The sequence below is a fragment of the Aulonocara sp. 'chitande type north' Nkhata Bay genome, linkage group LG22 (genome assembly GCF_057382095.1).
Source record: "Aulonocara sp. 'chitande type north' Nkhata Bay isolate Kocher_YH1m ecotype deep benthic linkage group LG22, A_spYH_male_GT1.1, whole genome shotgun sequence".
NCBI lineage: Eukaryota > Metazoa > Chordata > Actinopteri > Cichliformes > Cichlidae > Aulonocara > Aulonocara sp. 'chitande type north' Nkhata Bay.
In genome coordinates this window covers 3,865,535-3,893,387 of record NC_141364.1, presented here as the reverse complement: position 1 = coordinate 3,893,387, position 27,853 = coordinate 3,865,535, and the positions used below count along the sequence as shown (strand labels likewise).

Sequence of the window (27,853 nt, the reverse complement as noted above, 5' to 3'; positions counted from 1 at the left end):
TTTAAACGAGTCGTGCTGGAGTCAGTCAGATCGTTTCCATAGAGAGGCACTTTGCATCAGCAGCACCATGCTCCAGTGCTCTGGGAGAGTTTATAGTCCTGAGAGTTGAACACTGGATGACTGACAGCTGTCCTTCATCACAACAGAAGCCACAGAAATCCTCCTCATCAAAAACATGACTTTGATCTGCGTCCTCATCTGGACTCTCCTCTGCTGCTGCTTCACAGGTAAAGTCCAGAGAATCAAACTCCTCTCCTCTATCAACATCTGTCCCTCTGAAATGAAGCCCACAAAACCATGAAGCTGCTTTATGTTGTTGTCTCTGTGTCCTCAGAGTCCAGAGGACAGATCACAGTGACTCAGCCTGGAGCAGTGAGCTCTGCTGTGGGAGGATCTGTGAGCATCAAGTGTACGACCAGTCAGGATGTTTATAACAACAACCATTTAGCCTGGTACCAACAGAAAGATGGAGGAGTTCCGAAACTGCTCATTTATGGTGCTGACACTCGACAATCAGGGATTCCAGCTCGTTTTACAGGCAGTGGATCAAACTCTGACTTCACTCTGACCATCAGTGGAGTCCAGGCTGAAGATGCAGCAGTTTATTACTGTCAGAGTTTTCACTATCCTAACAGTCAGCGTGTGTTCACACAGTGAAAAACAGTCGTACAAAAACCTCCCTCAGTCAGACTGAACAGAAACTGAAGTGACTGCTGCAGCTGGAAGATACTGCAGAGACTGATACAGTTCACTGAGGACACACACACACACACACACACACACACACACACACAGTAGTACAGGTCCTCCATCTTTTTTTTTTTTTACCCAAAAAGGGTTTAATTTGTGAGAGTAAACTTGTGCAGTGTAAATAGTCAAACAGTAAAATGTAAACCTTGCAGCAGTTAAGGAGTGAAAGGCCATTTTTGTTGAAACACTTGTTTCCTGGTTAAGAGCATTGCTTAGAAACTCGTCTTTGGTTTACTTTTACTTTTCTGTTTGGGAAGATTGGGGAACATAAGGACCTGTTTTCTTGTTTTGGCATTGCTCACATCCAAAACAAATAAACTCCTCTATACCAAAAACGAACCTTCTTATCAACTCACATTGTTGTGCAAATAAAGTCATCCTGTTTTTATTAAGCTGTATATTTTCAAACTTGAACATTGTTAAAATGATTTGGTCGATGTTTCATCTTTCACTTTGTTATTCTCCTGGTCTTTCATTTGTTCAACTGTGATGCTAAAGTTCAAAAAACAAATCCCAGAATTGTTTTCAGTTAAGCTAAGCAGTGGCTTCATGTTCTAATTATCTTTAACATTACAGGGCTCTAGAATAACTTTTTGCCTTGGTTGCACTGGTGCGCCACTTTTTCAACCGCATCGCTTAACACCGCGGTTTTACATGTGCCCTTTTTTGGGGGGAAATTGCTGTCCATACAGACAATATTGATTTGTAAATGATTAACTAACAATCTTTGTTAGATTTGTATTGTTGATTGTCATTTATGCTTAGAAATATTTACTTATATATGCTTAGAGTTTTGTAATTAGTTGTAGATTGGTAGAGGTTTTGATCCTTGATAGTCTGCAAACTTTGTGTGTATTAGACAGCACTTTGGGAGCATGAGAGGTCATACCGTGTCTTATTGTTTTATGGTAGGATTAACGTAGCTACGTCTGTTCTAGTCTAAGTGCTCTTTGTTTAGATGAACTGCAGGACTTCCTCACCATGTTATCTAGGATGAACCATCTAGGGGGAGGGGGAGGCTACCCTCTTCCTGACCAAGGATGTTTGATCCTTTGATCAGCAGTCCACACACACACACACACACACACACACACACACACACACACACACACAAGGTACTCTTTGTGTATGTAGACGTTATATGTTAATGAACCTATGCATATTCATGTAACCTCAATAAAAGGACAGTGTATGGGAGGACGGACGAGAGCTACTGGGGTCAAGCGAAGGGACGGCGCTCTGTCCAGTCTCTCCCGTGCACGAGTACCATGAAGATGTTTGCCTACTTGCGTCTTGCTTGCAGTGTAATTATATTGTCTTAACGTTCCAGCGAATAGGTTCAAGCTACAAACCTAACATTAATTGGTCCTTCGATGCCGGCTCCCTGGGATCGCATTCACCGAGGGGGGGGAGGCACGCTGAAAGACTGACGTCAGCCAGGAAGTTCCTGTGGATTCGCTGTCTGTCTTTCTCCTCGATGAATGGCGATCGGCGGGATTCAGGCTGATATTACACGCTAAGCAACGCCAAGTAAGTTTAAAGAGGCCGACTCTATAACCGTGTCGTTGTGCAGTCTCCGCCATTTTGTGAGGCGTTGAGAAGTTCGCTGCTTTGTGGAGCGATAACTGGGTTAGTGTCCCGAAAAAGAAGTTTTGGTTAAATCGCCCAAGGGTCCCAAGCGTCCGGTGAGTGTCCGGTTTTGAAATCGCCCTGGGTGTGTGTCCCGAGCGTCCCTTCATTGGGTTTTGTCGCGCGAGTGGGTGAGCGTCCCACAACTGGGTTAGGGTCCCGAGCGGTCCGGTGTGAGTCCGGAGTAGGCCTATTTTGTGTTGTTGTCATTGTCGTCGTCGTCGTTGTTGTTGTTGTTGTTGTTGTGTGTGAGTGTGTGCGGAGCAGAACATGTGGTCTGTGACACCGACTGTTGTTGTTATCATGGGTTTCTAAGCAACCAAGAGTGAGTTGGAGGGAGACAGACGTTTGTGCTGGACTTTGCTCCTGGCAGCTGACACAAAATGTTTATTCTTTAGCTTGCCCTGATCGACAACAGCCTGTGTGCCAGACCATAGACGTAATTGAGGTGGATAGTTGTTAAAAGTAATCTACATTAAGCTTGTGGTTGCTTAAATTCAGTACAATGACATGTGAGGTGAAGTGATATAGGTAAATATTTAAACTAATGAAGTGCATAGAGGCACTTGACCTGTGTGAAAGACTGTCGTCTTGTTATGAGCCATTGTTGAGATATGGAGCACACCTGTGAAAACAACTAATATGCTGAACCCTGTATGAAACATCTAAAAATACATGATGGAGAAGCTGAATTGAATATGAAAGTGTAAGACTTTGCCGCTGTGGGCAGAGCAACTACTGTGTGATGTTGCGTTGCAGTTTTTTCTGAGCTGATGAGCAAACTACACATTATCAGATCGAGAGCTGTCTAAGAACTACTCTAAGAGAGGGAAACAGCACTATGTTAACTGTGATAACTGGAGTGTGCAGCGTTTCCATGAGCAGTTTTCCTGAATCTTGACTCTTGTGTGTAGAGTGTTCATAACATCAGCATCATGTTTTTGTTTATTTGTTTTGTTGGATTAAAAATAATTAAATAAACTGGTGATCATGCTTATGGATCACCATGGCACATATCTCCAGCCATATGGTTTATTTATGCAGATGAAAAAGTGAGTGTGAATGTGTCTGACATCACAGTGTTTTTGTGCGCTGTGTAAAAGTAATTGCCTTTGATTGTGAGTGAGAGCGGTGATTCTGCAGGTCACCAGCTGTTGTAACGAAAAAAAAAAAAAAAGAGTGAAAAAGAAAAATCATAGGAAAAAGGTTTTGTGTTGATCAGCCAAAAACAACTACAATTTCATTTTCTGCTTTTAAGAAAAGACTGTTCACAAAAACACAGAGAGAGAGAGATGTGTGTTGATTAAGCAGTGATGATAATAATGAAATGTCTTAGTTTGTCACTTTCAGGTGAAAAGCAGACCTGAATCAATTTTCCACATGCAGCAGTCGGAAGAAAGTTATAGTTTAACATCATTGGAAACATGCAGGCCAAGTTTCTGGCTGACTTATTTACAGCGCCATGTGTCTCTCAACCTCACAAGCAAGCAAGCTCTCACCCCTCCCTGAAGACAAGGAATGCAGCTCCAAAGCAATAACATGATAAAGAGACAGCAGCAAGTCCTGAGCAAAGAGTCCCAGCAAAGCAGCAGCAATGTGGACAAACAGTATCAGAGAAGAAGAGCAAACCCATCATCCTGACTGATCGGATGGATGGCACTGTGTTTACAACAGGCTGTGACTTCACTGTGCATGTGAAGAAAACGTTTGAGGAGAACTGAACAGTTGGAGTTTGACATTTGCCACCTGTGGAGTAAAATGGCAAGAAGAGACAGTGGAACACAGGACAAAGCTGAAGGAGAACTGCCGGCTGTTTGGACTGTTGAAGTGGGAGAGGACAAAAGAGTGAGAGGACAACAGAGTGAGAAGACTAGGTGAGAACACAGAGGAATGCTGTTATTTAATGTGGGAAATCAAAATTTGGGTTAGCAAACCTGGGGAAAAGAAAACTGACTGCTTAAGTTGGAAAATTGAGAAGGAGTCTGGATATATGCAAATATAAAAAACATATACATCATATACAAAATCACACACACAAGCAGAACATGCATTAACCCTACTAACACAAACACAAGAGAGCTCATGAAGATTAGACAACATCTTCAGCATGTGAGTCTGTTTATCATCTTGTCCAAGTCACTTAGTGTGATGCAAAGACCAGTGGACTCATAGCACATCAGTTAAGAAATGATTAAATAATAGCAGAGAAATGTGTAGGAAAGGCACAAACACCCATGCAATGAAAATTAGCTTGTTATCTTTCATCAGTGTTAAAATAGTGTCAATTTAGCAGACACTTGTTATTAAATACTGAATTTATCCAATGCAAAAAATGGACTCTCCAGGTTGCAGGACAACAGTTTAACTTTTGTGGGAAAAAAGATCCTGGTTTGACCAACCAGTGATCAGACAATAAATTTAGTTGTTAAAATGGTAAATTGGGAGAAGCTTCCTGCTTGATTGAGGCAGCACATGTAATTTGCTGTATGAGGGAAATTGTCTTTTGTGATACTATTTTGAACATGCATTTCTGTCGTCCTGTCAACTTAGTGGGTTAATAGCTGATATGCAAATTAGTTGATCGGTTTTAGATTAATGAAAGGTGACTGAATTCTAGCACGAGTGAATGAGATGTGTTGGAGTTTGTTGTGTGTTGAGTGGAGACTCTAAAACACTGAGTTTCCTGTTTTGATGTGCGAGTGAATCCTGTATTTAGATACACAACTCTGAATACGTCAGAACAAACTTCTTTTGTGAAGTGCATGACAGCATGTCACATGTTTTATGATGAAGGGAAAAAAGGAAAACTGAATAAAATAGATCTGTGGCCTAAATGAGTGAAGAACACAGACCTGGTGATTAAACTCATAAGTTAAAGAAGACATTAGGCTTATGTTGTGAGTGGTGCAGCTGATGGTTGGTTTGGAGTGAATCTAGCTGATGATTCTTCTCCTGTTGTGAAGTTGATGAGGAGTTTGTGTCATGACTTAGCAAGGCCTTTTTATTTTGATACTTTCACAGTGCACTGAAAGTTTGGTTTGATAATCTCTGTTATTTTTCATTTTTATTTTTTGAACAGGCACTGATTTTGTTTGTCTATTTCTTTTCTTTAAGCAGATCTGCACGTCGGGAATTAAAAGTGCTATACGACCTGTCGAGAAAGCTGTTACAAGTGAGTTTTCTCCACGTTGAAATGGGCTCAGGAGAAAGCTACTTATTGGGACAATATTAAATGAGAGTCCCTGTCCTAAAAAGGATTCAGCGATGTAATCCTATCTAAACTTCTTTTTCTTTTTGAAATGACGTCATTTTGCTGAGAGTGGAAACTAAATGCAACGATAGGTTCCACTATCAGCAAAGAAAGAAAGAATGAATGAATGAATGAATGAATGAATGAATGGAAATAGAATAAAAACAAACTGACTGACTGGTAAAAGCTGACAGGACTTGACCACGACTCAAGTTTAACCTCCACCTAGACAGGACAAAAGGGTGGATGATTTTATGTGTTTTTGTTACAGGAGCAGAAAGATGACAGCAACATTCGAGGTTGCATGATGATTTAATCTTTTAAATGCCATTTTCTCTGTCTGTGAATTTACTATGTGTGTGTTATTCACTACCTTGTGTTGCTTACAGAGGTAATGGTGACAAAGTATGCAATACGCCTGCGCAAGCGCTAACATTTGCATTTTCTTTTCTACAGCATTGCAGTTTTTCATGTGTTTGATCATGTGATTTATAAGAGGATTAGTTAATGTTTTTTTTACTATAGGATTTCTGGGTTTATATGTGTATGACATTCTTTCTACAGCTAGGGATGGATAACTTTATGGTGTTTTTATGGCACCTCTGGAATGTGGATGGCCGACGCCTGCCCACCAGGATAATCAATGTGTGTTGCTAATGTTTGTTTTTTGAGACTGCATGTACAAGATTCGGCAGAAGCGGACAAGTGACATGAGACAAACAAATAAGAGATGTGGTGTTATGGAATAGTTAATATGGGCTCATTTGCTGGCCACTCTTGAGCCCATAAATAATATATGAGTGGAGTGACTTTGCTTACGAGAAGTCACTGATTACATTACTGTTGACTGAGTACATGGGATGATCCATGTCTGAGGCAACTTATGGTAATAATTGTAGTTTACTGATTTGAGAAAACCTGCATATGACACTTGTCTTGCTAGTGTTGAATGCTTATTGTTCTTATGATACAATTGTTTACAGGTATGAAGTTTGATTTTACTTCCAGATTTTGTTTTCCAGGCCATGATGGTGTGTATGCAGGCTCCTGGGAGAGCCCGGTGTTAAGCATACTTAATATGCAAAACACACTAACATTTTTATTGCAGGATTGTAGGTCCAGGGTGGTGCTGCTCCAGGGGAGGAGATGCCCTGATGTTGCCTGGGATATGATCTAGCTAATCTTTTTCTTTAAGACAGGAATCCAGGTTTGGTGTGTTGGCGCATGGGTGTGTCCATGCGTCAAGAGGTGGGGTCCAAGGAGTAACATTAAGCAATGTTTACTATTATTGTTGCAGTGATTTGTGTGATTAGCCGTTTTATTTACAAATATTAAACCTATGCAAGTGGTGCACCCATGTTCAGATGAGGCTTTGATGGCCTATAAGTGAAGTTCACTGAACTAAAGAATGTGGTTTGATGATTGTTGACATGCTCTCCAAATAGTTTGTCTTCCTAGCAAGGAAATACAGGTGCAGCAGTAATCTCCTGAGAAATCTTCAGAGGCCCAGTGAGAAGCGCATAGCTGACAGGACCAGGCAGTGGTTGAGGTCAAAGGTCAAGCTGGTTGGGGCCCATCATGAGATCAGACCTTGGAGCCACAGCAAGGACCATTTTAACTGCCTGCAAAATAGCGAGAGACCCTCCTGGATTTATCAGAGCCACTGCAAGAGGTCGAGGGCCCAGGAAACCCCGGCACCCTCAAGACAGCACAATAGAGAAATCTCACACTTGGTTGTTTCAGTGGTGAGGGGGGAGTGCTGATTGAGCCCCCGTAGGGTAAGCTCGCACTTCAACCTCCAGCCTCTGATCAACTCTAGGGCAACCAAGTGCGAGGCGTGACGGACCTGTGTGCGACCAGGACCCTCTTGGTTACCTTGACTACGACGCTCATCCTTATAGGACCCCAGCTGGTGCCGGAAACAGCTGAACCAGGAGGAAGGCAGAGGAGATGGACACATGACAACTCTCACCTAAGAGAGACAGATCCAGCAGGCCCAAAATCAGGACTATGCATTACGAGAAGGAGTGCCTGAGAGGATCGTCCACAGGATGGGAGCTGAGGCCAGGAGAGAGACTTCAGGAGGATCAGAGATCATCTTCAGCACAGCAGACATCACACAGAGAGCTGTGCTACTGAGCTTCCAGGAGATCAAGAGGAGACTTCCCACAGCAAGATGTTAAATAAAATGAAACATTCAATATTGACGCTGAGAAAGACAATTAAGGTGTACGACGTGCTCTGCCTTAAATCTTCAGCAGCGTTGGGATATGAAAACTCGAGGGATGAGGGCTCCATCGACAGCGCAGAAGGAGTTCGAGGATGATGTTAATGAACCTATGCATATTCATGTAACCTCAATAAAAGGACAGTGTATGGGAGGACGGACGAGAGCTACTGGGGTCAAGCGAAGGGACGGCGCTCTGTCCAGTCTCTCCCGTGCACGAGTACCATGAAGATGTTTGCCTACTTGCGTCTTGCTTGCAGTGTAATTATATTGTCTTAACGTTCCAGCGAATAGGTTCAAGCTACAAACCTAACAATCTTGTTCTTGTGCTTAAAGTGCTTTGGCACTCTTTGGCCATAAGAATGCAGAGATGGAACCGAGTGTTATGGCACGCCGTCTTTCTCTCGGTTCTGCAATGTTTGTATGTTGTGTTCTTAGTGGTGTCCCTGCTAGCTTGGAAAACCCACTCCCTGTTGGTGTATGAGCGACAGACGCTTTTTAACATCCGTGACTCACTGCTGATGCTCCACAGTGTTAGCGAGCGATCTGGAGGAATCCCGCCGCCGTGCCGGAGGAGCAGCTTCGCCGCGATCGCTGCTCTGCGCTTCCAAAGGCCCCGCTGGTTTAGAAACTTATTCCCGTTAACGACAAGGAAGCAAGATGAACAGCAATTTTACTTGCTAGCAAGGGAGGCTGGTTGGAACCAGGCTCTTGGAGCTAAACGCTCCTCACCTGTCTGCTAGCCAGCATCAAATAAACAGCCTTCCTTGCAGCTTTTTATTCTGAGAACACAAACACCACTCGTTGTAAAACCCCCCTATGGTCACAAAAGGTTAAAACACTGCGTGTGTGTGTGTGTGTGTGTGTGTGTGTGTTTGTGTGTATGTGAGTGTGTATGTTTGTTTGGTGGTGCGTTTGTGTGACCTCCTGCTTATCAAAAGGGTCATAAAAGCAGGAAGCTTACTAACCAAGAAAACAGAACCCTCACATAGGATGTCCCTATAATGAAACACTACAGCCTCCCCCACCAACAAACAGGCTGGAGAGGTGGTCAGAGACAAAGGAATGTCTTTGACCATGCTGCTTGAACTAAGTCTTACACATTTAAGTAACACAATGACAACATTTAACAATTTGACTCCAACAGTCCCCCCTTTTTGTCAACTTTGTACATAAATTTCCACTTATGCACCCTTGTGTTTGACAGTTCAGTATAGGCTTCATTCACACACAGCTCCTCACATCATTCACTTCCTACTGCTGCAAAAGTTCACAGTTCATACATGTACGAAACGTGCTTAGCAATTATCCTACTTCTCATTCATCTCACACACAGGAAACTACATCCTGCAAGGAAACAAATGAATGTCAACAGTCAAAAACAAGAATCAACGTTCTCAAAAGAATATGCACTACAATCCAAATGTATGCAGACATAGGCATTCAAACACATCCGTTGGTTTTTGGTTTGTCCATGTGGCTTCCAGCTATCTTCAAAGCTGTAGCCTGGTCAACACTCCTCTTTATGACCCCTTTCAAACCCCCAAATCTTCTCACTGTAGACACCCTGTGGGGTGATCGAGTCACCTGGTGAATCATCTGCATTTACAACTCCTCTCCTTTCCTGTTGTCACTGCAGAAAAAGTTTTTTAAAGGAAATTGGATCAAGTTGTTTATGATCTTCTCCCCCCTTTTTGAGTCATGTCCACCCATGGCTCAAAACTCCAACCAACTTATATAAGTGTACATGATGTAAATGTAAACAAAAGAAAGCCCCTTTGACTGTCTGGCTTTTTCTTCATAATGATAGCCATATTAGGACACATAAAGGCAATGGTTATATATCTATATATTTTAGCACAAATGACAATATAAAAAATATCAATCCTAACAATGTCCATGTGTAAAAGTAACTGAGAATAAAAAACAGAAACATGAAGGAGATATTCCTGGCCTGGCTTTTTATAGCAGATAATCTTAAAACTATTTTGCAATTTTGCATAATTTTAAAAAGTTTACATTTCTTCAGTATTGAACAGCAGAAAATAGGTTTTCTTGTCCGAGGTCATTGAAGTAAAAGAAAAAAAGAAAAAAACACATAGGCTGACAGAGCTGTAAACAACGGTAGACTGGTGGGTAATAAGCGAAGGAATAATGCAGAAAACAGAGATTTGAGACGGGAAACTGTTCTTGAATACAGAGAGAGAGAGAGCTGTGCATGAAGTGTGATTTTTATCTTGGTGGAAACAAAACAGTAAAGTAAGAGGGAATTCATGACGATGTTTATCAGATGTGAATAGTTTGTTGCTTCTTTTGCTGCTGGTTCAGTCAATTTTGCTTGGAGAGAGACAAAACCTGCAGCTCAGAATCAGCACAAAAACGACGTAAACAGCGCGGACCCGACGCATCAGAATCAGTGAGCTGTCGGCTTTCAGCCCGATGGCGTGTCCGTCTACGTGCCGTCGTGTGAGAAAGCAGAGAAAGCTGATTCTGATGCGTCGGGTCCCTCTGTGTGTTTACGCTGTGTGTCTTTGTGTGGAATCCGTTTACCTGCTCTCATTTACTGTTTGGTGGTTGATAAAATACTTTTGTGATCTTTAACCTGAGATTCCGGCGTTTCTGGGAAAATATATTTATGTTTAAAACTCGATTTAGGATTTAATGAATCAATGTCGCTTTATTCAAGCTACTCACCTCTCTCTATCTGCCTGTACTTTCAAACGTACAGACGGACTACATGAATATCTGAACTACGACCAATCAGAGAGGTCCCACCCCTGATTATCTCTGATTGGTTTAGACCACGATAGGAGCATAATGTGTGTCGGTTGTTGACCACAGGGAGAGTTTCAGAGTTGCAGAGAGTATTTTATTTATTTATTTTTTACTCAAGTAGTTGGTCGTACCGCTGCGACCTGAGATTATTTTTAATCGCACTTGCGACCAAATTGGTTGCACTCTACAGCCATGCATTACATTTAATTTTTCTAACTTAGCTTTGCTCCAGTGGTAATTAGAGTGAAAGGACTTGAAACTCAAAGTTTTACTCGTCTCTGTAAAACAAATTATTCATACCACCTTTACTTAACAGGAGCTTTACTGTGATAGTTTTAATACATTCTTCTATATTTAGTATGGTTTTAATATTTTCGTATTTTAAATTACGCAGGATATATGATAAAACAATAATTTACTTGCAAAGAGTTTTAATTTCTACACAAATACTTTCATTATGTGGAAAAAAGGTATTTGAGATGGAATTGTTTTATTTGATCCGAGAACAAAAAGAAATTGTTCATTGTTAATATATTTAGATCATATAAACAATATACAGGTACATTTATCAAAGAAAGTAAGAGAGAAAAAATACTACAGACGGGCATCTGAGGGTGAGGGGAGCGTGCCAAGCTCCAATCGACAGCACAGAGGGAGTTCAATGATGGCATCATGATTCTGTGAGCAGCACAGAAACCAGAAGCTAGGGTGGTGATGGGGAATGACCGACGGCAATTTCCTATGAACATCACCTAATGCTGTGTCACTGTGCTAAGCATACTTTGACAATCTGAAGAGGGTCTTCCTTTGTGTCATTGTTGTTGTCATTTGCATCATGACCACTTCTACAAGACTGCTAAAGTGATTCAACAGGTGGGATCATAACAGCAGTAAAACAACTGGATCCAATACCCTTTCCGAGAAAGGTTTTCTGCAGAGATAAAAAGGACAATAGAGGAGTCATAAGTATTCCCCCCACAGGAAGAATGCCTGAAGTGAGGCGATGAGGGTTGATAGAGGCCATAAAAAAGGGCTCTATCATGTAATCATATATGCTTAGAGGTATCAATTGTATAATGATAGAGGTCTGATCCTTGGTAGTCTGCAAAGACTCTTCCAGAGTGTTCTGGCATGCACACACATCCTAAGGTCATGAGTGAGGTCGTACCTTCTTTAAATAGTATGGGAGGACACCTACTCTGTATCTGTTTAAGTATAAGAGCCTTTTGTTTAGGTGGACCGCTGGACTCCTGGCACCAGCTTTTAAGGAGACGTTCACAGGGCCATATCTTGATACACACACACACACACACACACACACACACACACAATTCCCAATAAAAGGCAGCAAGCGGAGGCCGTCGTTGGGGTCATTTTGTGGTAGACACCGACGAGGCCTCCATTGCAAATAAATCGATCGATCGCTGACTGTCTCGTTTTCTTCATGATGAATTAGTCTCTAAACCAGCGGGGCTTGTGGAAACACAGACCCAACAACACCCAGGTAGAAGACGAGTATTAATAACTGACTGCACACTTATTTCCACACTGTCATCCTCGAGTAGGTGAGAGGGAACGATGTCTTGCCCCAAAGACGTTTTGTAGGTTTGGTGGCTCCTTAGAGTACGAGCACCTGGATGACTGAGAACCTTCACAGATCTATTTTCAAGCTGAGCTCAAAGGTCATAGCCAAGCTTTTTTCAATACACTGCTCAGCTTTCTTTATCATAATCGTACACATCATGGTTTTGGGAGCTTCATTTCAGAGAAATAATTTTTGCAAGATGAGAGATTGTTTCCCGAGACTTTCTCCAACTTTTCCTTGCTGTGCAAAAAATGATGGTATTTGTTTAAGAGATCTACAGTGTGTGTGTGTGTGTGTGTGTGTGTGTGTGTGTGTGTGTGTGTGTGTGTGTGTGTCCTCAGTGAACTGTATCAGTCTCTGCAGTATCTTCCAGCTGCAGCAGTCACTTCAGTTTCTGTTCAGTCTGACTGAGGGAGGTTTTTGTACGACTGTTTTTCACTGTGTGCTCACCCACAGACTGTTAGGATAGTGCCAACACATACAGTAATAAACTGCTGCATCTTCAGCCTGGACTCCACTGATGGTCAGAGTGAAGTCAGAGTTTGATCCACTGCCTGTAAAACGAGCTGGAATCCCTGATACTCGAGTGGTAGCAACATAAATGAGCAGTTTAGGAACTCCTCCATCTTTCTGTTGGTACCAGGCCAAATGGTTGTTGCCATAAACATCCTGACTGGTCCTACACTTGATGCTCACAGTTGCTCCCACAGCAGAACTCACTGCTCCAGGCTGAGTCACTGTGATCTGTCCTCTGGACTCTGAGGACACAGAGACAAAAACATAAAGCAGCTTCATGGTTTTGTGGGCTTCATTTCAGAGGGACAGATGTTGATAGAGGAGAGGAGTTTGATTCTCTGGACTTTACCTGTGAAGCAGCAGCAGAGGAGAGTCCAGATGAGGACGCAGATCAAAGTCATGTTTTTGATGAGGAGGATTTCTGTGGCTTCTGTTGTGATGAAGGACAGCTGTCAGTCATCCAGTGTTCAACTCTCAGGACTATAAACTCTCCCAGAGCACTGGAGCATGGTGCTGCTGATGCAAAGTGCCTCTCTATGGAAATGATCTGACTGACTTCAACAGGATTACATCGCGAGCAGTCATCACATTGTGAATTCACAGGTGTCATTCCGATCAGTCAACATGGTTTGAGAGTCATTTGTAAAATCATCTAAATGATATGAGTCATACTTATTCAGAAAAGTATATTTTAACATCCCCTGGTCTAGTTTTGTTTTGGTTGCTGTGGCTCTAAGTCAGCACAGACTTGTATCAGTCAAATAATGCTGTTTAGTAATGGATCGATCAAATTAACATTTTACTGAAATTCAAAGTAAGTTCTCTAAATTTGGTCCTGTATTGGAGCAGATAACATGTGGAAGTCTGTGCCACAAGGATACTCCTTTTTTTATTTATTTAATTTCAGAGGCTCAAAAATAACTGAGCAATTGTCTTCAAGCCATTTCATCAACAGATAAAGCCTGTCCTGTCATTTTTCTAAGACAAATTAAACAGATGAGTTGATTTCAAATTATCTGATTGCATTTATTGGTTGTTAATTAGATCCCTGCATATGAGGTCAAATGAACTATCAAAATCACCAAACCCCCTCTGTCCCCTTCCGGCTGCCTCTGCCTCAATTTTATCCCACAACTTAGACATTCACATTATTCACACTCTCATTACACATACATATAGGATCTTGGGGGTGGGCACAATCACGGAGTCCATATTACCATCAGGGTGTACACCTCACCCCTGGCGTCGTTGCCCACCTCTCAATTTTAAATACACTTAGACATTGAGGGCTATCAGGAGGGACTATGCGCTTACCTGCTGCTCTCTGGCAGGTAGCTCCATGCCCTCCTGGGTTTTAATTGCACCTTAGAACACACATGCATCAACACTACAATGAGCGGGTGGAGGGAGGTTTGGAGTCTTCTCCCACCCCCATTCTCTGCGGCCTGCTGGAGCGGGAGGGCTAGGAGGAGTTGGCCGTCCGACTGCGGTCTGGAGTGTGGGGCCTCCCTGCTGCTACGGAGTCGGGGTGGTCTGCCTCTCCCCACCGCAGGGAAAAGGGTAACACCACCTGGGTCTGGGTGCAGTTCCCCCCTCCAGGGGCAAGGGTACCTAGACCCGGTTTGTAGAGTACGCTTGGGGAGTGTGATCGTGTGTACAGCGTCTCTTTATGTCTGTCTCCACGTTGGTTGAGTGTGGAGTGAGTGCATATGAGAGCATGAGGGTGGGAATGGATGTTTGTGTCTGTGTGTGCCTGTATGTCTGTGTCTATATGTCAGGTTGGGTATCAGACACCACCTCTCTGGGGACACCTCAGGCCCTCCAAGGTTTGGAGGCCTATCTCCACCCACCACCACTTCCCCTGCCGGTGGCGGACTCCCTCAGGTGTCGGTGCGTTGGTGGTTCTTTGTGTCTGGGGGTGGGCGTCCAGGTACACACCGGCTCACTCCTTGGCGGCCGCTTATCGGGGCCTGGAGCCTGGGGCTCGCTCGGGCCACTTCGGAGGTGGGGTGCCCCCGGCCTCTCGGCCTGGGGCTCGGTCACTCAGGCACAGCTGGCTGCCGGCGGAGCTCACGGGCGCATCACTGCAACTCCCCCTGGCTTCTGCTCCGCGGCTGCTGAGTGAACCCTCATCTGGGACTCTCCTCAGCTCTTGCTGGGACAGTGGCGCGGCTGCCCCTCTGTTGGTTTTCCATGGTCTCTTGTGTTCTGGGGGCCTCTGGATGTCTGGAGTTTTGATCTCCTCCATACCTGCTTCATACCCTGGAGGACGGGGCTTTGCCCCCCCCCCCCCCACTCCCTAGCAGATCGTTACATGGAGAAACCTTTGGAATACAAGCACGCTGATCCACACAGGTATGCACACGGGTGTTCACTGCTCGTAGACTTAAATTACACCTTTCTTGGCTACTACTTCGAAGCACATCTGTCCTGCGTGCTGCACAACAACATTGAATATTTAGTATTTACTGCTGTTTACACTTAGCTAGATTAATGCGATGGTGTTGTGTTTAGTATGTTGCTTTGTTTTTTTTGTTTTTTTTTTGTCTTCTATTCTTCTCTCAACAGGTGATCCAGGAGATTTTTATTTTTTTTCTCCCCCCCTTTCTCACTGTCCCTCTCCCCTTCTGTTTTTCCTTTCCTTCCTCTTTCTTTCTCCCTTTCCTATCCCTCACTCATGTCTGTCCCGTCTGTAACATCTGAAAATAAAATATAATAAATAATAAAAACAAAGATCGACCAAATGGACCAATACGGCAATGCCACGAAGATCCATTTGGCAAAGTAAATCCATTGGGTATCCTTGTTGGTCTTCAGACAACAATTCTGATGGCTAAAGAACCAAATGGGACAGGCAAAAAAAAAAAAAAAAACAAAAGAAAAAAAAAACAAACCCAAAATCAACAACCTGGTTCATTTTTAAAAGGAATGATTGTATTGGCCAGCACAACAACAATAAGGCCTAAAAGACCACAGAAGAAAGCTGAAACGAATGAGGACAGAATTCATAGTTTAAGGAAAAAAAACTCTACCACAGCTTAATTTTGAGTACTTTACACGTCATATTCATTAGTCTAAAATACTCTCTAAGGGGGAAATGGACTGGTTTTTCTATAGTGCTTTTCTGCTCATTCACCCATAAAGAAATACAAGAACAATTTGTATGCTTTTCCTACTGGAATGCTTTCTATACAACATTCAAACACATTTAGACTGAGATGGATGCATTGGATGGATGCTTCTGAGCTACAGTAGCCCCAGGTGGCTGTATCATAGTCTAAGTCTACTACCAAGAGATCAAGAGTCATCTTCATGAAAGGAAACTCTTACCAGTTACAAACTGCTGGTTACACTCAAGAACTGGAAGACTGGATTTGTCAGGATGAGGTCGTGGACGAAAGAAGGAGGACCCAAACGCTGGACTCACAGGTAGGTGAAGCTTGGTGTTTTATTGTCAACGGAGTGAACAAACAGAACAGAAGTAGGAAACGGCTGGCCGGCTGGACGACTGACTGAGTGGATGAATGAAAGACTGACTGACAACTGACCGGCTGACCTGACGGAACTGAACAGAGGACAACCTAACAGCGGCGAGAACAACATCACAATAACATCAATGACAGGACATTGGACTGGTTGAACTGAGGGACATAAATACACAGGCTGAGTGATGAGAGATTAGAACCTGGTGAGTACACAGCTGAACATAATGAACTAATGATAAACGGGAAGAGGACGGAACATAATGCACATGGACCAAGGCTAACACAATAAAACAGGAAGTGGAACAGGCAGAAGATAAACAGTGAACGTGAACTGAAAATACTGGGTCACCGACCCAGGAACCCTGACAGGATTAGACTTTGCCAGAAAAACACAGAAAAATCAGGAACAGTTCCAAGATGAAATTTTATCAGCATAATTAGAAAAGAAAATGATGAAGAAGGAAAACTGATCTGAAGCATATCACATCATCTGTCAAAGATTTTGGAGCCAATGTTACTCATTGGAGTAGTTGGAAAGTCATTGGACAGCACTTCACAGTGCAAATAGATAATGACCCAAAGAACACTGACAACCCAAGACTTTCTCGGGTGAAGACATGGTCAAGCCACCTTTTTTTTGGTCTCCTATTATTAAATAGCCACAAGGCTCAAAATGTGGGTTTAGTGTAAGGGATACAGTTAATTTAAGATTTAAGCTAGGTGTTAGAGTTCAGGATTCATTTTTAAGGTTAGGGTAAGAGGCTGGGGAAAGCATTATGTCAACTAGATGTCCTCACTAAGGTATAAAAAGCATTTATTTGTGTGTGTGTGTGTGTGTGTGTGTGTGTGTGTGTGTGTGTGTGTGTGTGTGTGTGTGTGTCCTCAGTGAACTGTATCAGTCTCTGCAGTATCTTCCAGCTGCAGCAGTCACTTCAGTTTCTGTTCAGTCTGACTGAGGGAGGTTTTTGTACGATTGTTTTTCACTGTGTGAACACATCCTGATTGTTAGGATAGTGAAAACTCTGACAGTAATAAACTGCTGCATCTTCAGCCTGGACTCCACTGATGATCAGACTGAAGTCAGAGTTTGATCCACTGCCTGTAAAACGATCTGGAATCCCTGATATTCGCTCATATGCACGCTTAATGAGCAGTTTGGGAACGTCTCCATCACCCTGTTGGTACCAGGCTAAAATATGGTTGTTGCTATGAACATAAACATCCTGACTGGTCGTACACTTGATGCTCACAGTTGCTCCCACAGCAGAGCTCACTGCTCCAGGCTGAGTCACTGTGATCTGTCCTCTGGACTCTGAGGACACAGAGACAAAAACATAAAGCAGCTTCATGGTTTTGTGGGCTTCATTTCAGAGGGACAGATGTTGATAGAGGAGAGGAGTTTGATTCTCTGGACTTTACCTGTGAAGCAGCAGCAGAGGAGAGTCCAGATGAGGACGCAGATCAAAGTCATGTTTTTGATGAGGAGGATTTCTGTGGCTTCTGTTGTGATGAAGGACAGCTGTCAGTCATCCAGTGTTCAACTCTCAGGACTATAAACTCTCCCAGAGCACTGGAGCATGGTGCTGCTGATGCAAAGTGCCTCTCTATGGAAATCATCTGACTGACTTCAACAGGATTACATCGCGAGCAGTCATCACATTGTGAATTCACTGGTGTCATTCCGATCAGTCAACATGGTTTGAGAGTCATTTGTAAAATCATCTAAATGATATGAGTCATACTTATTCAGAAAAGTATATTTTAACATCCCCTGGTCTAGTTTTGTTTTGGTTGCTGTGGCTCTAAGTCAGCACAGACTTGGATCAGTCAAATAATGCTGTTTAGTAATGGATCGATCAAATTAACATTTTACTGAAATTCAAAGTAAGTTCTCTAAATTTGGTCCTGTATTGGAGCAGATAACATGTGGACGTCTGTGCCACAAGGATACTCCTTTTTTTATTTATTTAATTTCAGAGGCTCAAAAATAACTGAGCAATTGTCTTCAAGCCATTTCATCAACAGATAAAGCCTGTCCTGTCATTTTTCTAAGACAAATTAAACAGATGAGTTGATTTCAAATTATCTGATTGCATTTATTGGTTGTTAATTAGATCCCTGCATATGAGGTCAAATGAACTATCAAAATCACCAACCCCCCCTCTGTCCCCTTCCGGCTGCCTCTGCCTCAATTTTATCCCACAACTTAGACATTCACATTATTCACACTCTCATTACACATACATATAGGATCTTGGGGGTGGGCACAATCACGGAGTCCATATTACCATCAGGGTGTACACCTCACCCCTGGCGTCGTTGCCCACCTCTCAATTTTAAATACACTTAGACATTGAGGGCTATCAGGAGGGACTATGCGCTTACCTGCTGCTCCCTGGCAGGTAGCTCCATGCCCTCCTGGGTTTTAATTGCACCTTAGAACACACATGCATCAACACTACAATGAGCGGGTGGAGGGAGGTTTGGAGTCTTCTCTCACCCCCATTCTCTGCGGCCTGCTGGAGCGGGAGGGCTAGGAGGAGTTGGCCGTCCGACTGCGGTCTGGAGTGTGGGGCCTCCCTGCTGCTACGGAGTCGGGGTGGTCTGCCTCTCCCCACCGCAGGGAAAAGGGTAACACCACCTGGGTCTGGGTGCAGTTCCCCCCTCCAGGGGCAAGGGTACCTAGACCCGGTTTGTAGAGTACGCTTGGGGAGTGTGATCGTGTGTACAGCGTCTCTTTATGTCTGTCTCCACGTTGGTTGAGTGTGGAGTGAGTGCATATGAGAGCATGAGGGGGGGAATGGATGTTTGTGTCTGTGTGTGCCTGTATGTCTGTGTCTATATGTCAGGTTGGGTATCAGACACCACCTCTCTGGGGACACCTCAGGCCCTCCAAGGTTTGGAGGCCTATCTCCACCCACCACCACTTCCCCTGCCGGTGGTGGACTCCCTCAGGTGTCGGTGCGTTGGTGGTTCTTTGTGTCTGGGGGTGGGCGTCCAGGTACACACCGGCTCACTCCTTGGCGGCCGCTTATCGGGGCCTGGAGCCTGGGGCTCGCTCGGGCCACTTCGGACGTGGGGTGCCCCCGGCCTCTCGGCCTGGGGCTCGGTCACTCAGGCACAGCTGGCTGCCGGCGGAGCTCACGGGCGCGTCACTGCAACTCCCCCTGGCTTCTGCTCCGCGGCTGCTGAGTGAACCCTCATCTGGGACTCTCCTCAGCTCTTGCTGGGACAGTGGCGCGGCTGCCCCTCTGTTGGTTTTCCTTGGTCTCTTGTGTTCTGGGGGCGTCTGGATGTCTGGAGTTTTGATCTCCTCCATACCTGCTTCATACCCTGGAGGACGGGGCTGTGCCCCCCCCCCCCCCCACTCCCTAGCAGATCGTTACATGGAGAAACCTTTGGAATACAAGCACGCTGATCCACACAGGTATGCACACGGGTGTTCACTGCTCGTAGACTTAAATTACACCTTTCTTGGCTACTACTTCAAAGCACATCTGTCCTGCGTGCTGCACAACAACATTGAATATTTAGTATTTACTGCTGTTTACACTTAGCTAGATTAATGCGATGATGTTGTGTTTAGTATGTTGTTTTGTTTTTTTTGTTTTTTTTTTGTCTTCTATTCTTCTCTCAACAGGTGATCCAGGAGATTTTTATTTTTTTTCTCCCCCCCTTTCTCACTGTCCCTCTCCCCTTCTGTTTTTCCTTTCCTTCCTCTTTCTTTCTCCCTTTCCTATCCCTCACTCATGTCTGTCCCGTCTGTAACATCTGAAAATAAAATATAATAAATAATAAAAACAAAGATCGACCAAATGGACCAATACGGCAATGCCTCGAAGATCCATTTGGCAAAGTAAATCCATTGGGTATCCTTGTTGGTCTTCAGACAACAATTCTGATGGCTAAAGAACCAAATGGGACAGGCAAAAAAAAAAAAAAAAAAAAAAACCAAATCAACAACCTGGTTCATTTTTAAAAGGAATGATTGTATTGGCCAGCACAACAACAATAAGGCCTAAAAGACCACAGAAGAAAGCTGAAACGAATGAGGACAGAATTCATAGTTTAAGGAAAAAAACTCTACCACAGCTTAATTTTGAGTACTTTACACGTCATATTCATTAGTCTAAAATACTCTCTAAGGGGGAAATGGACTGGTTTTTCTATAGTGCTTTTCTGCTCATTCACCCATAAAGAAATACAAGAACATTTTTGTATGCTTTTCCTACTGGAATGCTTTCTATACAACATTCAAACACATTTAGACTGAGATGGATGCATTGGATGGATGCTTCTGAGCTACAGTAGCCCCAGGTGGCTGTATCATAGTCTAAGTCTACTACCAAGAGATCAAGAGTCATCTTCATGAAAGGAAACTCTTACCAGTTACAAACTGCTGGTTACACTCAAGAACTGGAAGACTGGATTAGACTTTGCCAGAAAAACACAGAAAAATCAGGAACAGTTCCAAGATGAAATTTTATCAGCATAATTAGAAAAGAAAATGATGAAGAAGGAAAACTGATCTGAAGCATATCACATCATCTGTCAAAGATGTTGGAGCCAATGTTACTCATTGGAGTAGTTGGAAAGTCATTGGACAGCACTTCACAGTGCAAATAGATGATGACCCAAAGAACACTGACAACCCAAGACTTTCTCAGGTGAAGAAATGGTCAAGTCACCTTTTTTTTGGTCTCCTATTATTAAATAGCCACAAGGCTCAAAATGTGGGTTTAGTGTAAGGGATACAGTTAATTTAAGATTTAAGCTAGGTGTTAGAGTTCAGGATTCATTTTTAAGGTTAGGGTAAGAGGCTGGGGAAAGCATTATGTCAACTAGATGTCCTCACTAAGGTATAAAAAGCATTTATTTGTGTGTGTGTGTGTGTGTGTGTGTGTGTGTGTGTGTGTGTGTGTGTGTGTGTGTGTGTGTGTGTGTGTGTGTGTGTGTGTGTGTGTGTGTGTGTGTGTGTGTGTGTGTGTGTCCTCAGTGAACTGTATCAGTCTCTGCAGTATCTTCCAGCTGCAGCAGTCACTTCAGTTTCTGTTCAGTCTGACTGAGGGAGGTTTTTGTACGATTGTTTTTCACTGTGTGAACACATCCTGATTGTTAGGATAGTGAAAACTCTGACAGTAATAAACTGCTGCATCTTCAGCCTGGACTCCACTGATGATCAGACTGAAGTCAGAGTTTGATCCACTGCCTGTAAAACGAGCTGGAATCCCTGAATATCGAGTGCTAGCAAGGTAAATGAGACGTTTAGTAACTCCTCCATCTTTCTGTTGGTACCAGGCTAAATGGTTGTTGCCATGAACATTCTGACTGGTCGTACACTTGATGCTCACAGTTCCTCCCACAGCAGAGCTCACTGCTCCAGGCTGAGTCACTGTGATCTGTCCTCTGGACTCTGAGGACACAGAGACAAAAACATAAAGCAGCTTCATGGTTTTGTGGGCTTCATTTCAGAGGGACAGATGTTGATAGAGGAGAGGAGTTTGATTCTCTGGACTTTACCTGTGAAGCAGCAGCAGAGGAGAGTCCAGATGAGGACGCAGATCAAAGTCATGTTTTTGATGAGGAGGATTTCTGTGGCTTCTGTTGTGATGAAGGACAGCTGTCAGTCATCCAGTGTTCAACTCTCAGGACTATAAACTCTCCCAGAGCACTGGAGCATGGTGCTGCTGATGCAAAGTGCCGCTCTATGGAAATGAACTGACTGACTTGGATCAGTATGACGATGCTGTTTATCAGGAATGATTCAATCCATCATAGTATTGAGCAGATATATCAGTTTGTTCTTCAGAATATTCTTATTCCAAAATATTTGCACTGGAGCATGGTGCTGCTGATGCAAAGTGACTCTCTATGGAAATCATCTGACTGACACAATGAAATCCTTCGTGCTTTTTCTGTCTGAATTAATGATGTCTTTTCTGTTTTTGCTTAGTTTCCTATTAATTGATATTAAAAATTACTCAAAATTTAATTTGCAGTTTCCATATGGATTACAGTTACAGTTAATGTGTAACCTGCCCCTTACCCTGGGACAGCTGGGTAAAGCTCCAGCCTCTCCAGAATCCTGTCAGATAAGATCACAGATTGAAATAGAAAGTGTGACATCATCAATATTTTTTATAACTTTCATTTGATGCTTTTTTTATATATATATAAATTTGTTGGCCCAACAGCTAATTTATGAAATTATATCGGTGACTCATAACTGAATGATCAGTTATTCAGTGTTTAACAGAATGGCTTATTCATTTATTAATGTCAATAGTAAATGATCGACTGTAATGAATATTATCCGTAGTGTCCATCTTAACACAAGGTCAGTCTTCTGAAAAGAAAAACAAATTATCATCAAGAGAACTAAAACCATGAATAACAATAATCAAGAAATATAAATTAAACACAGAACACTTGGTCACAGACCCAGGGCCGTGAAAGCTATTGTTGTCACGGCTGGGGCGGCAGTCGTGTGGAGGGTGAGAAAGGAGGATCCAATAGCACACAATGGCGGAGGTGCAAGTGGGTTTTATTTACAGTGCACAAAACCAAGGTGTGGGCAGAACCGAACATAAACCTAAACTGGGAAAACTAATACAAAATGGAGAACATGGAGCGAGGAGCAGAGAGACACGAAGAAACATGGAATAATGTAGACTACACGGGAGATTCACAGAGAAAGACAGACATGGCATTAAACAGACAACGCAACAGAGAGCACAGGAAAACACAGGGCTTAAATACACGGGGAGTAATCAGGGAATGGGCCACAGGAGGGAGACACAGCTGGGAGCAATTAGGCTAACGAGACAGGGGAGAGGTAAAACCGAACACACTGACATGAGACATGAACTTTCAGAATAAAACAGGAAACTAACAGACACAGAGAACCAGACAGGACACTGAACTTGACAGGCAGACTCATGAGCAGACACAATAACACCATGGACAGACAGAGAGAACACAGGCAGGCATGAAACAAAAACACTAACACATAGCAAACCTAAACAAAAGACAAAACAGCGAGTCCTCAGACTCAGGACCATGACAGTAACCCCCCCCCTCAAGTTCTGGCTCCAGACAGCCCAACAGAAGCACAAAAACCGTCCAACCCCCCCCCCCAAAAAAAAACCAAAATACAGAAAACGACCCGACCAGTGCGGGCGGTGGGGGTCCAGGACGGAGGGACAGAGTCCAAAAAAGGCCCAGACGGACAAGTTCAGGGGGCCGACCCGGAGGCCGACAGCGCCAGAGGCCAAAACAGTTCAGTTCCGGGGGCCGACCGTGTGAAAGGCAGCGGCAGTGGGGCAGGTCCGGAGGCCGGCCACGCAGTAGGCAGTGGCGTGGAAACAGTTCTGGGGGCCGACCGTGCGCACGACAGCGGCGGCGACAAAGCAAGTCCGGAGGCCGGCCATGGTGGCGAAGATGCCCAACATGCGGCCTGGCAGATGACTGACGATGTCGAGGCGGCAGTTGGGGACCTGAAGGCTGCGTGGCCTTCGCAGCACCAGACGAGACGGAAGCTGAGACTGGACCAGATGAGGCTGAAGCTGAGGCTGGACCAGACGAGGCGGAAGCGGAAGCGGAGGCGAAGCCAAAGCTGAACCAGGCGAAGCGGGTGAAGCTGAAGAAAATGCTGGACCAGGCGAAGCTGATGAAACTGATGAGGATGCTGAAGCTGGACCAGGCGAGGATGAAGCCGGAGCTGGACCAGCGAGGATGAAGCCGGAGCTGGACCAGGCGAGGATGAAGACTCAGAGGCTGCAGCTGGCGAGGACGATGAGGCTGCTGCTGGCGGCATGAATGAAGCTGCAGCTGGCGTCTGGACGGGCTCCTCGGGCCCTCCAGCTGACGAGGCAGGAAGCTGGCTAGGTTCTCCTGAACCTCCAGCTGACGAGTCTTGGGGCTGGACGGGCTCCTCGGGCCCTCCAGCTGACGAGGCAGGAAGCTGGACGGGCTCCTCGGGTCCCCCAGCGAAAACAGTCTCAGAACCAGTGGGCACCGGAGCCCCTGGCACACACAGGACAGAACCAGCAGGTGCGGGGATCTCTGGCGGGCGCAGGACAGAACCAGCAAGTGCGGGGACCTCTGGCAGAGACAGGACAGAAGCAGCAGGTGCGGGGATCTCTGGCAGAGACAGGACAGAACCAGCAGGTGCGGGGACCTCTGGCGGGCGCAGGACAGAACCAGCAGGTGCGGGGACCTCTGGCGGGCGCAGGACAGAACCAGCAGGTGCGGGGACCTCTGGCGGGCGCAGAACAGACTGCAGCTGCGCGGAGCACCGACCCTGCTCAGGCAGCGACTGCCGGGTGCAGTCCTCAGCTGGGTTCTTAGCCTCGAGGGGTCCAGAGTCGGCTGAGGGCTGTAATTTAACCTCTGGTGAGGCCCTGGAGCAAGTAACAGTCTCTAAACTAGCCAGCTGTTGAGGAACGGTTGCAATTTTAACGTGTTTTCTCTCTGCAAAAAATACGTACTAGAAAAAGAGTCCAAAACCGGAGGCACAGACGCAGCCTCCCGTACAGAGGGAGTCGGTGAAGACGGAGATGGCATAGATGACTGGGCTAGCGGGGATACCGGAGGCCGAGCTGAATGCTGCTGCGCAGCTAAACGAGGTAAAGACAGCTGAGCAGGAGAATGAACAGGCAACAAACAGTTCTCCTTGTCATCTGCTGCACAAAACAAAGCCCCTGAATAAACTGTCCCACAGTCCAAAACAGAAAAAGGGTCCTTCTCACTCACCACAGCCGGCAATTCTGAAGTCCTAATATCCAGCTATGGGGTGACGCGCCGGTGGCGCGATCGTCGCTTCCTCCCTGCCGATGGCTCCGGCGGGTCGGGCAAAACCTCTGGCGGGCCGGGCAAAACCTCCGGCGGGCCGGGCAAAACCTAAGGAGGGGCGGGCAAAACCTCCAGCAGGAGAAGCTGACGTGACTGTTCCGGGGTGGCCGTAGTCCGCTGCTGCTGGACAAAGTCTGTGGATTCCCGAGCTTGCACCACCCCCCGGACTTTATGCAGTAGTATTTACTGATAATGTTACTGCTGATAGAGGTAGCATGTCACAATCTGGGAGGCAGATCGTCTGGAGGAGGATTTGGACCCAAACGCAAGCACGGACGACAGCGTAGCTGTGAGCAAGTTTATTAACAATGAAAGGCAAAATATAAACCAGAGCAGAGCAGTCGGTGGGCCTTGAAGGTCTGCACTTCAGTCACATCCTAGTTCTTTGAGTCAGATTCCACTGTGTTGGTGTACACAGTAAAATTGTGAAAATGTGTCATTGTCCAAAAACTTATGGATCAAACTATATTTAAACTAGTGTTGTACGATGTTATTATGATGGTATTTGAAGAAGTCATATCAGCTGAGTCATGGCTGCTGTGCAAACAGTGAATGATTTAGTTGAGTTTGTTTGTTTCAGAGTCAGAGAGCCGTGTCTCTCTACAGTCAGAGGTTTTTGTACGGCGCCTCAATGAGTTTGTATCACTGTGGTGGACTTTTGGTGGAGGAACCAGACTGGATGTTGGAAGTAAGTCGAACTTAAACCTCTTTTATTTTATCAGATTTCTTTCTTGTGGTTATCTTGACTTTTCTGTTCAGTGTGCCAGAAAACAAAAATCATTAAAATAGTTTTTAGATCAATTTTCATGGAGACACAAAGTTAGCTTCAGAATAAATGTTAAAATCAATATTAACAAATAATATAAAACATCAGAGTGGACTTGAGGATTATTGAGATATATATATGTCTGGTTAACTCTTGAGAGCTTTTGGTTTTAATTTAGTCTGTTAGAGTCAGAGAGCCGTGTCTCTCTACAGTCAGAGGTTTTTGTGCAGCGGCTCAGTGAGTTTGTATCACTGTGGTGGACTTTTGGTGGAGGAACCAGACTGCAAGTTGGAAGTAAGATTATAATGTTTTTAAAGAAACTACATCGAGGTTTAAATGTTAGCTTTATAACAATGAAGTATTCATGTAGAGGTAATATTATAACCATTATACACTGGAGGCTGACTCCATCAGCTTTAATTAGATTTTATGTTGACATTTCTGACATAAAGACGATGCATTGTGTAAATAATATAAACTGTCATCAGCCTGTGATTATTTTCTAGTTTGAAATCACAGTCACTGTTTCTAAGATGAATTAAATGTAACTGTCCTCAAGTTAAACAGAGTGAAGATAAAGATTTCTGGTCTTTTACTTAGTCAGTAAAAATGTAGAATTTGCTTAGAAATCATAAAAGCACTACAATAAATGACTGAAACTCACATGAGGTAAGTAGAAAACTTGTGTATTATACAGAACGGAGGTTTTTGAAGCTCAACATCTTGTATAATTGTTGCCATATCTGCTTCTTTTATTGCCAGAAGTTAAAGATGGGCATTTGACAGTGTGCAGCACGTCTGGTGTTTCTGTTGTAGCAGATATCATTTCAAATGTCATTAAAATCATGTAAGCAGTAAAAGAAATTAATCCACATCATTCAAGTAGTGCTATTAAGTTTCTTATCTCCAACAAGTGATGTGTTATAGATAACTGATGAATTTGAAGCTAAAATAGTTTTGTAAATGTTTCCACATCTGCTTCTTTTATTTCCAGTGTAGTTTGAACATATTTCAGCTCAAACTGTGTGATGATTCTCTCTGTGCTGATATGCATGAGAGGTTTCTTAAAGGGAAGTGAAACAACGTGTGAGTGAATGACTGGTGGAGCAGAAAAAACACCTGACAGAAACTTCTTAACGGAGAAAATCAAATTGTGGTTCCTGTCCTCTAACCTGATTGGTGTTTCCTAGGTGATGCCCGCCCCTCCCTGAAGGTGCTGGGTCCCTCCAGTGAGGAGCTGAAACAGGGGAAGGCCACGCTCATGTGTGTGGCCAACAAGGGCTTCCCCTCAGACTGGAGTCTGTCCTGGAAGGTGGATGGCAGTGGCAGCATCAGCTGGGAGGAGAGCAGGAGCCCCGTGGTGCAGGAGAACGACGGCCTCTACAGCTGGAGCAGCACCCTGAGGCTCCCTGCAGACCACTGGATGAAGGTGGGCTCTGTGACCTGTGAGGCCACCCAGGGCTCCCACACTCTGGTCTCAGAGCCACTGATGAGAGACCAGTGTCCCCAGTCCTGACCTGACTAACTGTGACTTTTATGCTGGTCTTACTTTCACACTGCATTCTGTAGCTTTTTTTTTTTTTTTTTCAATTTCTTCTCTCATTTTTCATTGCTTTGTTTAAAGTTTAAAGTTTGTTTAAAGTTTTAAAGAATAAAAAAAAATCTACATTGAATAAGAATCGAGTGTTTGTCTTACTTTTGTGGTGATGTCAATATTAAACTCTAAATAATGATTTCCAGGATTCTTATTGGAAACCAGTGTGCTATCTGTAGTCAATATGAGTCGGTAGAATTAAGCCACTTTGAATACATGAAGTAAAGCAAAGTTTATGTTAAAGAGTAAGTGCGAAGGGGAATTGATAAGAACTTAGAGATTATGATTTTATTACTGAGAATATTGAGCGACACCGCCGTTATTCATGCAAAGTCATTGCATGCTGTTTAATGAATGTTTCAGCATGTTGTAGCTTGTTATATAAAGCAATTTGAGTTCTCAGGTGGAGTAGAAAAGCACAAT

The 27,853-nt window shown here is 44.1% G+C and overlaps 1 gene segment (V, D, J or C); it reads left to right on the top strand.

The window, feature by feature from the left end:
- The first annotated feature begins 110 nt into the window (after nucleotides 1-110).
- On the top strand, nucleotides 111-27,503 carry LOC147303231 (Ig kappa chain V-III region MOPC 63-like). The segment is given in 4 exon segments: nucleotides 111-227; nucleotides 335-648; nucleotides 25,725-25,758; nucleotides 27,027-27,503. Coding segments are annotated over 4 exon segments (726 nt in total).
- Nucleotides 27,504-27,853: the final 350 nt, after the last annotated feature.